At 43.5% G+C, this 14,305-nt stretch overlaps 1 protein-coding gene across 1 annotated transcript in view; it reads right to left on the bottom strand.

Annotated features, from left to right (window-relative positions):
• atrn (attractin) overlaps nt 1–14,305 on the bottom strand; it is a 339,856-nt gene that overhangs the window by 154,017 nt on the left and 171,534 nt on the right. Inside the window, exon 18 of the mRNA XM_078406639.1 lies at nt 951–1,172. Coding sequence (XP_078262765.1) covers nt 951–1,172 — 222 coding nt within the window. The remainder of the gene's footprint in view (nt 1–950; nt 1,173–14,305) is intronic.

The raw sequence follows: 14,305 nt of genomic DNA, 5'->3' as shown, positions 1-14,305 counted from the left end.
GTGCAGTTTTGGTTTCCTAATTTGAGGAAGGACGTCCTTGCTATTGAGGCAGTGCAGCGTAGGTTCACGAGGTTAATCCCTGAGTTGGAAGGACTGTCCTATGAGGAAAGATTGGCCTTGTATTCACTGGAGTTTAGAAGGATGAGATAGAGACGTACACAATTATAAAAGGACTGGACAAGCTAGATGCAGGAAAAATGTTCCCAATGTTGGGGGAGTCCAGAACCAGGGGACACAGTATAACAATAAAGGGGAAGCCATTTAAAACTGAGAAGTAATCTTTTCACCCAGAGTTGTGAATTTGTGAAATTCTCTGCCACAGAAGGCAGTAGAGGCCAATTCACTGGATGAATTTAAAAGAGTTAGATAGAGCTCTAGGGGCTAGTGGAATCAAGGGCTATGGGGAGAAGGCAGGCACAGGTTACTGATTGTGGATGAGCAGCCACGATCACAATGAATGGCGTTGCTGGCTCGAAGGGCCAAATGGCCTCCTCCTGCACCTATTTTCTATGTTTCTATATGAACACAAATCTCGAGCTTGTATTTTATCTGCAATGTCATTAACTATATGCAATCAGACGCAAGGAACAGACATTCTAAATGCATGTTGCCAAAGCCATTTAAGGATTTGAATGACTTGGTCTAGACTAGATGCGGCACCAGACCCAGGCACAAGCAGGTTGACTGCTAACGGCCCTGCAAAATGGGTTTGCAAAGTATTTAGCTGATACGGTAGCCCCTCACCGCTCCCCATCCACCAGGATAGGATGAGTTTAGAGGGATATGGGTCGAACGCAGGCAGGTGGGACCAGCGTAGATGGGGCATGTTGGTCGGCGTGGGCAAGTTGGGACGAAGGCCCTGTTTCCACGCTGTTTGACTCTATGACATAACCCGAGATAGACTTGCTAGAAATGACTGCAACTCACAAATGAACAAAATAAATGCTGACCTGGACAATGGATAAAGGACCAGTTGAACCTTGTTTCTACTGGACACATGCTGACGTTGAGAATGGGTACAGGAGGGGTATGTACTGTCGATATTTTCATTGGCCCACGATAAGATCCTTCTATACACTGTCCTTTTCCTGTATTGCTGGGGTCAGTACACCATCCACATCCAGGCTGCTCCAAACAGTGACTGCACGTACGATAGCCAGAACAATTCTCGGCTAGAATGACAGAAAAAAAACACATCAAATAGCTCCTTCTGTTGCTATTTTCATCTGTGAATCCACAAAATTAGAAATGACATTTTACTCCTGTACAAGATACGTTAATGTATATTGTCAAATAATCTGACAAAACTTGGTACACGTGACAATAAAAGACCTTTGAAACCTTTGAAACCTGTTCAAAGGAAAAGTATCAGACAAGAACTGATTTTTGCTGAATAATTATTAAGAGAGGTTTTGTTGGCTTGAACAGCGGTGTGATTTAAGATTGATATTAAAAATGGTACAATATTATAAGTTCATGTTCATAAGTGATAGGGGCAGAATTAGGTCATTCAGCCCATCTTCGCCATTCAATCTCCCATCTCCATTCCCCAGAATTCCAGTTTCATCACCCTCTGACTAAAGAAAGTCCTCCTCATCTTCCTAAAGGACCACCCTTTAATTCTGAGGCTATGACCTCTGGTCCTAGACTCTCCCACTGGTGGAAACATCCTCTCCACATCCACTCTATCCAAGTCTTTCACGATTTGGTAAGTTTCAACGAGGTCCCCCCCCTCATTCTTCTAAAATCCATGTGCTGTCAAACTCTCATCCTATGTTAACCCACTCATTCCTGGGATCATTCTTGTAAACCTCCTCTGGACCCTCTCCGGAGCCAGCAAGCACGTCCTTCCTAAGACATGGGGCCCTAAATTGCTCACACTAAACCAAATACAGCCTGACCAGTGCCTTATAGAGCCTCATCATTGCATCCCTGTTTCTGTATTTTCGTCCTCTTGAAATAAATGCCAGCATTACGTCTGCCTTCCTTATTACCGATTCGACTTGCAGTTATAAGCAAGGAAAAACACTTTACAACCTACCTTTTGCCAGACCAATGACTAATAATTGCTCATTGCCCTTCCGATGAATAAATAACTACATTTATTTGTGTACGTTTCTGTTAACTACTGCCGAATAAGTCAAGTCACTCCTGAATGTGGCCACGCCAGTAGATAGAGTGGAAAAATCATCATGTGGTATCCTTGCTTTCAATGGTACAAGTGGGGCTTTGCGCAAGAGTCAGGAAGCATGATAGAAACATAGAAACATAGTATCAGACTCTGGTTTTGCTGGTCACCCCATTACATACAGGAATGATATGGAGGCTTTAGAAAGTGTGCAGGGGTATTAGCTACAGAGAGAAGTTAGACAGACTTTGGAATTCTGAAGATTGTGGGGAGACCCGATAGAAGTATATCAAATTATGAAAGTCATAGACAGACAGTCAGAATCTATGCCACATATTTGTTTAAACCCTCGATTATAGACAAAGCATTCATACATTGGGAAAGAGCAGGAATTAAAACTTTGGGAGATTTGTATGATACGGGAAAACTATTATCATTTAAACAATTACAACTAAAATACAATCTGGGTAGCAATCAGTATTTTAAATATTTCCAAATATGTGATTATTTGAAAAAATATGCGCATGAATTTCACAACGTCCCATCAGACTTATTAGATGAAGTAATGAATACAAAGGCGGAATCACCAAAATTAATTTCACATATATATAATATTATACTAAATGCAGTAATACCAACAACGGAAGGTATTAGAGGTGAGTGGGAAAACGAACTAAGCATAAAAATTTCCACTGAAAGGTGGAAACAATACTTATTAAATGTGCATAAATGCTCAATTAACGTAAGACATACTCTAATACAATTTAAAATCATACATAGATTATACTACTCAAAAACTAAATTAAATAAATTTTTCCCTAACGTTTCACCAATTTGTGATAAATGCCATTGTCAAGAAGCTACTATAGCGCACTCATTCATCTTTTGTACAAAAATTCAAAAGTTTTGGACTGAAATTTTTGAAATTTTCACAAAAGTGTTTAAAATAAAAATGACACCAAAGCCAGAACGGATTATTTTCGGAATGACAGAAGGTAGTTCGGAATTAAATGCGTATCAAAAGAATTTATTTGATTATGGTTTAATAATAGGAAAAAAATTAATCTTAAAATTTCGGAAAAATGCTCCTATACCAACATTAAATATGTGGATTTCTACTATGTTTGAAACACTACATCTGGAAGATATGAGACTCCGCCTGGAAGGAAAATCAGAACGCTTCTATCAGACGTGGTCTGCATTTATAGAATTATTACAAAGATAGGGTGGAGGAGTACCTCGGGCCTTGGTAGGGGGGGGACGGAAAACTATCGAGTTGGTGGATTCCCTTTTTTTTTTTTTTTTTTTTTTTCTTCTCTCTCTTTCTCTCTTTCTTTCTACTATTTTTCTTTAAAAGCCATAAAATTATGGGGTACAATGACTGTAACAAGATATATGTGAAGTACATTGATGTATTTAACCTCTAATAAAAATTTAAAAAAAAAAAAAAAAAAAAAAAAGAATCTATGCCACAGGATGGAAATATCAAATTCTAGAGGATATAAGCTGTACGGTGAGACGGTGATATGTTGGGCAAGGTTTTTTTTAACAGAGAGTGGTGGGTGCCTGGAGAGGTGAGGGCAGAGGTGGGGGCTCGTACAGAATTGACATTTAAGAAACGTTTGGATAGGCACCTGGATGTGCAGAGAATGGAGGGATATGGATTATGTTCAGGCAGACAAGGGTCATAAATTCATGTGATAGGAGCAGAATTAGGCCATTCGGCCCATCAAGTCTACTCCGTCATTCAATCATGGCTGATCTATCTCTCCCTCCTAACCCCATTAACCATATAACCATATAACAATTACAGCACGGAAACAGGCCCGTTCGGCCCTACTAGTCCACGCCGACCACTTTCTCTGACCTAGTCTCATCTACCTGCTCTCAGACCATAACCCTCCAATCCTCTCCCATCCATATACCTATCCAATTTACTCTTAAATAATAAAATCGAGCCTGCCTCCACCACTTCCACCGGAAGCTCATTCCACACAGCCACCACCCTCTGAGTAAAGAAGTTACCCCTCATGTTACCCCTAAACTTTTGTCCCTTAATTCTGAAGTTATGTCCCCTTGTTGGAATCTTCCCCACTCTCAAAGGGAAAAGCCTACCCACGTCAACTCTGTCCGTCCCTCTTAAAATTTTAAAACCTCTATCAAGTCCCCCCTCAACCTTCTACGCTCCAAAGAATAAAGACCCAACCTGTTCAACCTCTCTCTGTAGCTTAAGTGCTGAAACCCAGGCAACATTCTAGTAAATCTCCTCTGTACCCTCTCCATTTTGTCGACATCCTGCCTATAATTTGGCGACCAGAACTGCACACCATACTCCAGATTCGGCCTCACCAATGCCCTGTACAATTTTAACATTACATCCCAACTTCTATATTCGATGCTCTGATTTATAAAGGCAAGCATACCAAATGCCTTCTTCACCACCCTATCCACATGAGATTCCACCTTCAGGGAACAATGCACAGTTATTCCCAGATCCCTCTGTTCCACTGCATTCCTCAATTCCCTACCATTTTGCCCTGTACGTCCTATTTTGATTTGTCCTACCAAAATGCAGCACCCCACGCTTATCAGCATTAAAACTCCATCTGCCATCTTTCAGCCCACCCTTCCAAAAGGCCCAAGTCTCTCTGTAGACTTTGAAAATCTACTTCATTATTAACTACACCACCTATCTTAGTATCATCTGCATACTTACTAATCCAATTTGCCACACCATCATCCAGATCATTAATGTAAATGACAAACAACAGTGGACCCAACACAGATCCTTGGGGTACTCCACTAGACACTGGCCTCCAACCTGACATACAGTTGTCAACCATTACCCTCTGGTATCTCCCATTCAGCCATTGTTGAATCCATCTTGCAACCTCACTATTAATACCCAACGATTTAACCTTCTTAATCAACCTTCCATGTGGAACCATTCTCCTGCCTTCTCCCCAAAACCCCTGCCACCTGCACTAATCAATAATCTATCTCGGTCTTGAATATATCCATTAACGTGGCTTGCCACAGCATTCTGTGGCAAAGAATTCCACAGATTCACCACCCTCTGACTAAAGAAATTCCTCGTCATTTTTCTAAAGGAACGTCCTTTAATTCTAAGGCTATGTATGTATGACCTCTGGTCCCAGGCTCTCCCACAAGAGTGGAAACATGCCGACCCACATCCATTCTCTCCAGGCCGTGGCATTATGTTCAGCACAGACATCATGGGCCAAAGTCCCTGTGCTGTATTATGTTCGAATCTTTCTGGCACCAAGGATCAACTCATTTCCTGTCACTATCGCTGAACCTTAAATTTTCTAGTGAAGAAACTAGAACCAGGTGGCGACACGGTGGTGCAGCAGTAGAGTTGCTGCCTTACAGCACCAGAGACCCAGGATCGATCCTGACCACAGGTGCTGCCTGTACGGAGTGTGTCTCCCCATGACCTGCACGGGTTTTCTCCAGGTGCTCCGGTTTCCTCCCACACTCCATAGGTGTGTAGGTTTGTAGGTTAATTGGCTTTGTTAACATTCTAAATTGTACCTAGTGTGTAGATTGTGTTTGTGTACGTGGATCGTTGGTCGGCACGGAGTTGGGGCGGGCGAAGGGCCTATTTCCGTGCTGTATCTCTAAACTAAATAAACTAAACTTCGCATCCAATCCACTGGCAGATGATACCAACAGTCAATATTTGTTAGAACATTTCCTCAACCCAATGCTAATCAAAGAGTAAAGGTTGATAAGGAAACTAAACAAGGGCTTCAGAGAATGTTCATTTTAATTGAACAGCAACAATGGCAATCAATGAAACAAGCTGTCTCCATGGCTATTTGTTATCTGCACAGAGAGAGATACAAATGTTGTTAAAATCAAATATTCAACCAATTTCCTTTAGAAAACCACAACTTCAACAACATCCATGTCACCTGCAGGCAGTGCATTCCAGATCATGACTGAATGAGTAACATATTCCCAAAATCTTTTTAAAATCACTTAACATCCCTTGGAGCGCAGGAGAATGAAGGGTGATCTTATTGAGGTGTACAAAATCATGAGAGGAATAGATCGGGTAGACGCACAAAATCTCTTTCCCAGAGTAGGGGAGTCAGAGGACATAGGTTTAAGGTGAAAGGGGGAGAGATTTAATAGGACCTGAGAGGCAATCTTTTTCACACAATGGGTGGTAGGTGTAAGGAATGAGTTGCTGGAGGAGGTAGTTGAGGCAGGTACTATTGCAACGTTTAAGAAACATTTAAACAGGTACAAGGCTACGACAGGTTTGGACGGATATGGGCCAAATGCAGGCAGGTGGGATTGGTGTACATGGGACATGTTGGTCGGTGCGGGCAATAGACAATATTCTATGGAGGAGGCCATTCGGCCCTTCGAGCCAGCACCACCATTCAATGTGATCATGGCTGATCATTCTCAATCAGTATCCCGTTCTGCCTTCTCCCCATACCCCCTGACTCCGCTATCCTTAAGAGCTCTATCCAGCTCTCTCTTGAATGCATTCAGAGAATTGGCCTCCACTGCCTTCTGAGGCAGAGAATTCCACAGATTCACAACTCTCTGACTGAAAAAGTTTTTCCTCACCTCAGTTCTAAATGGCCTACCCCTTATTCTTAAACTGTGGCCCCTTATTCTGGACTCCCCCAACATTGGAAACATGTTTCCTGCCTCTAACGTGTCCAACCCCTTAATAATCTTATATGTTTCGATAAGATCTCCTCTCATCATTCTCCTCTCACCCGCAAGTTGGGACGAAGGCCTGTTTCCATGCCATATTACTCTATAACATGCACGGTAGCGCAGCGGTAGAGTTGCTGCTTTACAGCTAATGCAGCGCCGGAGACTCAGGTTCGATCCTGACTACGGGTGCTGCACTGTAAGGAGTTTGTACGTCCTCCCCGTGACCTGCGTGGGTTTTCTCCGAGATCTTCGGTTTCCTCCCACACTCCAAAGACGTACAGGTATGTAGGTTAATTGGCTGGGTAAATGTAAAAATTGTCCCTAGTGGGTGTAGGATAGTGTTAATGTACGGGGATCGCTGGGCGGCACGGACTTGGTGGGCCGAAAAGGCCTGTTTCCGGCTGTATATATATGATATGATATGATATGATATGTTTTCACTCTGGTCCATGAACTCCTGTACTAAATAGAAAAGGAACATACTCTCCCTTTTCGTCCCTTGAAAACCTGCCACCATATTGCCCATCGGATAATCTATTTTAACAATCTATCTGGTAACCAATCCAGATCTGATGACATATCTACTTCAAGTACTGACAGATTTCACAAGTACATCCTCTTAAACTATTCATATCTTGTATCCATCAACTGTTTACATTTTCAAAGTACTCATTTTGAATTTCCAATATATTTTCTGGCCCCCATCAACAGAGCGGTCCTGAGCTACCATGACCTCATCGTTGACCCTCGGACTATCTGTAATCAGACTTTTATGGACTTTATCTAAACATTATTCCCTTTATCCTGTATCTGTGCACTGTGGACGGCTCGATTGTAATTATGTCCAGTCTTCCTGCTGACTGGAGAGCACACAACATATCGGAGGACATTGCAGGGAAACTAGACAGGAAATTGTGGGAGCCCAGGTTGAAATTTACGAGGCATCCTTAAATACAGGAGAGGTGCCGGAAGACTGGAGGGTGGCGAATGTTGTGCCTCTTTTAAAGAAGGGCTGCAGGGAAAATGCTGGGAACTATAAGCCGGTGAGCTTAACATTTGTAGTTGGTAAGTTACTGGAGAGTATTCTGAGGGATAGGTTATACAGGCATTTGGATGGGCAAGGGCTGATTAGGGACAGTCAGCATGGTTTTGTACATGGGAGGTCGTGTCTCACAAATCTGATGTTCCGCATGGTAGGCTGCTCTGTAAGGAAAGCTCTTCAGCGGGTAGTCCATAGAGCTTAGAGGACCATCGGAACACAGCTACCAGCCTTGGAGGGCATCTACAACACACGATGCCTCAGAAAAGCCACCAGCATCCACAAAGACTCCTCACACCCCTGCAACAGTCTGTTCGAACTTCTACCATCGGGCAGACGATACAAAGCCTTCTACGCCCGCACCTCCAGACTCAGGAACAGCTTCATCCCCAGGGCCATAGCTGCTATGAACCGGTCCTGCTGAGCCGGATGGTCACATCGCACAGTGAACCGGCACAGATCTACTTGCACTTTATTCTGTTTTAAAACTGTTACAATTTGTTTCATTGGGTTGTTTAAATTAATACTGACTAGCTAATTAATTTATTGCATCGTATGGGAGGCGCATTCCAATCTCGTTGTACCCCTGTACAATGACAATAAAGATATATTGTATTGTATTGTATTGTATTGTATTAGATCGCATGGGATCCAAGGAGAGATAGCTGAATGGATAGCAAATTGGCTCCATGGAAGGAAGCAGAGGGTGATGGTGGAAGGTTGCTTCTTGGACTGGAGGCCTGTGACTAATGGTGTGCGTCAGAGTTCGGTGCTGAACCCATTACTGTTTGTCATCTCCACCAATGATTTGGATGAGGACATAAAGGGAGAGATGAGCAAGTTTGCTGATGATACAAAAGTTAGTGGTTTTGTCGTTAGTGAAGATGGTTGTGAAAGATTGCAGCAGGATCTGGATCGATTGGCCAGGTGGGAGGAGTAATGGTTGATGGAATTTAATACATAGAAGTGTGAGGCATTGCGTTTAGGGGCGTCGAACTAGGGGGAGATCTACCCAGTAAATGGTAGGCCTCTGGGTAGTATTGTAGAGCGGAGAGATCGTGGAGTACAGGTGCTTGGTTCCTTGAAGGTCGAGTCGCAGGTAGATAAGGTGGTCAAAAAGGCTTTTGGCCTTCATCAGTCAGAGTATTGAGTATCGAAGTTGGAAGGTCATGTTGCAGTTGTTTCAGACGTTGATGAGACTGCATCAGAAAATTGTGTTCAGTTCTGGGCACCATGTTATAGGAAAGATATTGTCAAGCATGAAAAGGTTCAGAAAAGATTTATGAGGATGTTGCCAGGACTAGAGGGTGTGAGCTATCGGGAGAGGTTGAGTAGGCTGGGTCTCTATTCCATGGAACGCAGGAGGATGAGGGGAGATCTTATAGAGGTGTACAAAATCATGAGAGGAATAGATTGGGTAGATGCACAGAGTCTTTTGCCCAGAGTAGGGGAATCAAGGACCAGAGGACATGGGTTCAAAGTGAAGGGGAAAATATTTAATAGGAATCCGAGGGGTAACCTTTTCACACAAAGGGTGATGGGTGCATGGAACAAGCTGCCAGAGGAGGTATTTGAGGGTGGGACTATCCCATTATTTAAGAAACAGTTAGACAGGTACATGGATAGGACAGATTTGGAGGGATATGGACCAAGCACAGGCAAGTGGGACTCGTGTAGCTGGGACATTGTTGGCTGATGTGGGCGAATTGGGCCGAAGTGCCTGTTTCCACAGTGTACCACTCTATGACTATGACTCTGAAAAAAGCTTTTCACTGTACCTCAGTGCACGTGACAATAAACCATGTTAAACTAAACAATAACATTTTTACCAAAGATAGACACAAAATGCTGAAGTAACGCAGTTGCACAGGCAGCATCTCTGGAGAGATGGAATGGGTGACGTTTCGGATCAAGGTCTTTCTTTTCGACCTGAGACCCTTCTCCTCGACCCGAACTGGATAGTACAGATTCAATACATTTCTGAGACACAAGGAACTGCAGGTGCTGGAACCTTGAACAAAACACAATGTTTTAGTAGTTTAGTGGGTCAGGCAGCACCTAAGCGGGGAAATGGACAGGTGACTTTTTGGGTCGGGAACCTTCATCGGACTGATTGTAGTCGAGGGATGGGGAAGCTGGAAAAGAGAGGTGGCAGTGGAACAAAGCGTGGCAGGTGATGAGTGGGTGCAGGTTAGCTAATAATACATTTCTAATTGTGTGTGCATTCGAAAAGATGGCTCATAAATTTTATAAAAATTGATTTATTTGCTTTCAAGAATACATAATGGGCAGCACTATGTTTAATGTTGTAATTTATTAATACACTTCAGCCTTCTCTGCTGTCAAGCTGGTAATTAAGAAAATACATCAATCACTTTCATCTGCAAGATACACAACAAACTCATAGAACTTGTTGTCCGCAGAGCAGCACAGTGGTGCAGCGGTAGAATTGCTGCTTTACAACCTCAGAGACCCGGGTTCGATCCTGACTACGGATGCTGTCTGTCCTGAGTTTGTACGTTCTTCCTGTAACCACGTGGGTTTTCCCCGATAACTGCGGTTTCCTGCCACACTCCAAAACATGCATGTTTGTAGGTTAATCGGCTTGGTGTAAATGCAAATTGTCCTAAGTGCATGTAGGATAGTGTGAGTGCGCAGGGATCACTGGTCGGTAAGTGCATGTAGGATAGTGTGAGTGCGCAGGGATCGCCGGTCGGTAAGTGCATGTAGGATAGTGTGAGTGCGCAGGGATCGCCGGTCGTTGTGGACTCGGTGGGCCTGTTCCGCGCTGTATCTCTAAATTAAACTAAACTAAACAGTGACAACAGACACATCGCTTCTGCAAGTTATTTGAAGTAGTGAAGGGTAGTCCTTCCGAAAAGCTGGTTTCACGGTTTAATGAACTGTTACTTGATTTGTGGTGTTATGTATGCAGTTTCATTTTGCAGCAACTAGGGAGTACACCTGATTACAATGTCAAGCCAGGTATTAAAATAAAACACTCTCGCCCGTGAAAACTCGAAATGATTTCAACTTGAGATTGTTGGATCGAAGGCAGACAGCCTTCTAAGTTAGTTCAATAACTATCCAATAATCCAAATCAGTCTGATGAAAGGTCCCAACCAGAAACGTCACCTATCCATGTTTTCCAGGGTTACTCCAGCACTTTGTGTCTTCTCATTGAAAACTATCCAGATCTTTTTAAGAGCCGAGGAGCACAGAGGAGTGAACAAGGAAATGGAAGATACCATCAACCATAAAATAATCCAGGACGTGATGGCCCACATCCAAGTGTTTTGAAGTTCGTCATTATGGATATAACAGATGCCATCTTCCAAAATTTCACAGGTGGCAAAATAGCAAAGGCAACCCTACCCTTAAAGAATGGAGGTAGAAAGAAATGGGGAACTACCAATCAGTTAGCCTGAGTTAGCAGTGGTAAGAAAATGCTGCGTATGGGGCTGCACACGGAGGACCAACAGCATATTAGGCAGGTGGTCATAATGTTTTGGCTCATCAGGTAATAATGTTTTGGCTGATCGGTGTAGATGTCAGTTGGAAATAGCAGATGGAGTTTAATCCGGACAAGTGTAAACTGTTGCATATTGGAAGGTCAAATGTAAGAGGGAATTATACTGTATAAGGCAAGAACTCTTGATTAGTACGGGTGTCAGGGGATATGGAGAAAAGGCAGGAGAATGTGGTTGAGAGGGAAAGATGGAGCAGCCATGATTGAATGGCGGAGTAGAATTGATGGGCCAAATGGCCTAATTCTGCTCCTATCACATGAACCTTTGGAGCATTGCTGTACAAAAGGATCTCAGAGCACAAATCCATGGCTCTCTGAAAGTGTCAACAACGTAGATAGGGTGGAAAGGACAGAATTCAGTACCACATATTCTTCTTTTCATTAGTCGAGCATTGAGAATAAAAGTTGAGAAGTCATGTTGCAATTTGAAGACAAGTGGATATAAACTTAGGCGACACGGTGGCGCAGCGGTAGAGTTGCTGACTTACAACGCCAGAGACCCGGATTCGATCCTGACTACGGGTGCTTGTCTGTATGGAGTTTGTACGTTCTCCCCGTGGCCTGCGTGGGTTTTTCCCGAGATCTCCACTTTCCTCCCACACTCCAAAGACGTACAGGTATGTAGGTAAACTCGCTTGGCAAATGTGAAAATTGTCCTTAGTGTGTGTAGGGGATTTTTTAAGATATTTTAGAGATACAGCGCGGAAACAGGCCCTTCGGCCCACCGAGTCCGCGCCGCCCAGCGATCCTCGCACATTAACACTATCTTACACACACTAGGGACAATTAAAAAAAAAACATTTATCCAGTCAATTAACCTACATACCTGTACGTCTTTGAAGTGTGGGAGGAAACCGAAGATCTCGGAGAAAACCCACGCAGGTTACGGGGAGAATGCACAAACTCAATACAGACGGCGCCCGTAGTCAGGATCGAACCCGAGTCTCTGGCGCTGCATTCGCTGTAAGGCAGCAACTCTACCGCTGCGCCACCGTGCCGCCGTGTTAAGATGCGGGGATCGCTGGTCGGCGTGGACCCGGTGGGCCAAAGGACCAGTTTCCGTGCTGTATCTCTAACCTAAACTATTTTTGGAATTCTCTGCCCAAGAAGGTTGTACAACTCAGGCTCTACTGAGAATATTTAAGGCACAGATCTATGTTTTTAAAAATGAAAGCAATCAGAGTATACAAATGGTAAGGAAAGTGGCACTAAAGGTGAAAGACAATCCATGATTTACTGAATGCAGAACTGGCACATGGACCGAATAGCATACTCCAACATCAATTTCTTATGTGACTTTGCATGTTCTCATGGTCTTATAACTGGAAATGTCAACATCCTTGAATTTTATAGAAGGAATGGAAAAGGTGCGAAACATCATTTGTCCAGTCCCCCCTCTGCAGATGCTGCCTGACCTGCTGAGTTCCTCCACCAGTGGTGCAGCGGTAGAGTTGCTGCCTTACAGCACCAGAGACCCATGTTTGATCGTGACTACGGGTGCTGTCTGCGTGGAGTTTGTATGTCCTTCCTGTGATCGTGTGGGTTTCCTCTGGGTGCTCCAGTTTCCTCCCACATTCCAAAGAAGCGCAGATTAATTGGCTACTGTAAATTGGTGCCTAGTGTGTAGGACTGGACTAGTAACTGGGTGATTGTTGGTCGGCGTGGACTCGGTGGGCCGAAGGGCCTGCTGCCACGCTGTATCTCCAAACTAAACTAAACTCTAAGTTTCCAGCATCTGCATTTTCTTATGTCTCCTGGGATTATTTTGTCCAACACGACTGTGGAGTGACTTGACCAGAAGTTGCACAGAAGTTCAAATATTTCTGCTGTATCTTGGTACATAGATGTGACAATAAAAACCAAATAACAATATAAGTCAAAACTACTGCCTCAAGGAAAAACACAGAAAGGCAATAAATGCAGATCGTCCTGCTAATCATATCATATATATACAGCCGGAAACAGGCCTTTTCGGCCCTCCAAGTCCGTGCCGCCCAGCGATCCCCGTACATTAACACTATCCTACACCCACTAGGGACAATTTTTTTAAAAACATTTACCCAGCCAATTAACCTACATACCTGTACGTCTTAGGAGTGTGGGAGGAAACCGAAGATCTAGGAGAAAACCCACGCAGGTCACGGGGAGAACGTACAAACTCCTTACAGTGCAGCACCCGTAGTCAGGATCGAACCTGAGTCTCCGGCGCTGCATTCGCTGTAAAGCAGCAACTCTACCGCTGCGCTACCGTGCCGCGTGGGTTAGTTGATACTGAATTTGGCCTGAAACACCAACCATGTTACTGGCTCAATCACTGATATATAGTTTGTCAAATAATAGAAGACTAGACATCTGAAAAACACTGCAATTGATACCCCTCAAAGAAGAATGAAAGATGAAGAAATGGTATTTCTGATTTTGCTCATCATTTTAGTGGACGTATAGAAGACATTAAGCAAATAGATTGTAAAACCTCTTAAGATTAGGCACTACCATAAGCAATGGTGCATATTCACATGGAATATCTACTATGTCAGGTTAATAGTACCCAGTTCCATTTTCATACCGGATCTCAGGCATCCGCTGGGTTTGGGTTTGACTTACTGCAGTGGAAAACAAGAGAAAGTAACGAAGGAGCTGGAAAATGGGCCAACAGAGAGAGATAAACTACTAATTCACCAATGCACAATGAAAGTATTCAGCAAATTCAACAATTACTAATGCACATAAAAGCATCGAGAAACAGAACTTAAGCAAATCAAATTCATTATACAGTGATGACTACTAAACCTCATGGGATCAGAGGATAGAAAACAAAAAGCTGGAGTATCTCAGCGGGACAGGCAACATCTCTGGAGAGAAGGAATGGGTGACGTTTTGGGTCGAGACCCTTCTTCACACTGGT

Source organism: Rhinoraja longicauda, chromosome 1 (genome assembly GCF_053455715.1).
Source record: "Rhinoraja longicauda isolate Sanriku21f chromosome 1, sRhiLon1.1, whole genome shotgun sequence".
NCBI lineage: Eukaryota > Metazoa > Chordata > Chondrichthyes > Rajiformes > Arhynchobatidae > Rhinoraja > Rhinoraja longicauda.
The sequence above is the reverse complement of the archived record's forward strand: the minus strand, read 5'-3'. Positions and strand labels throughout refer to the sequence as shown.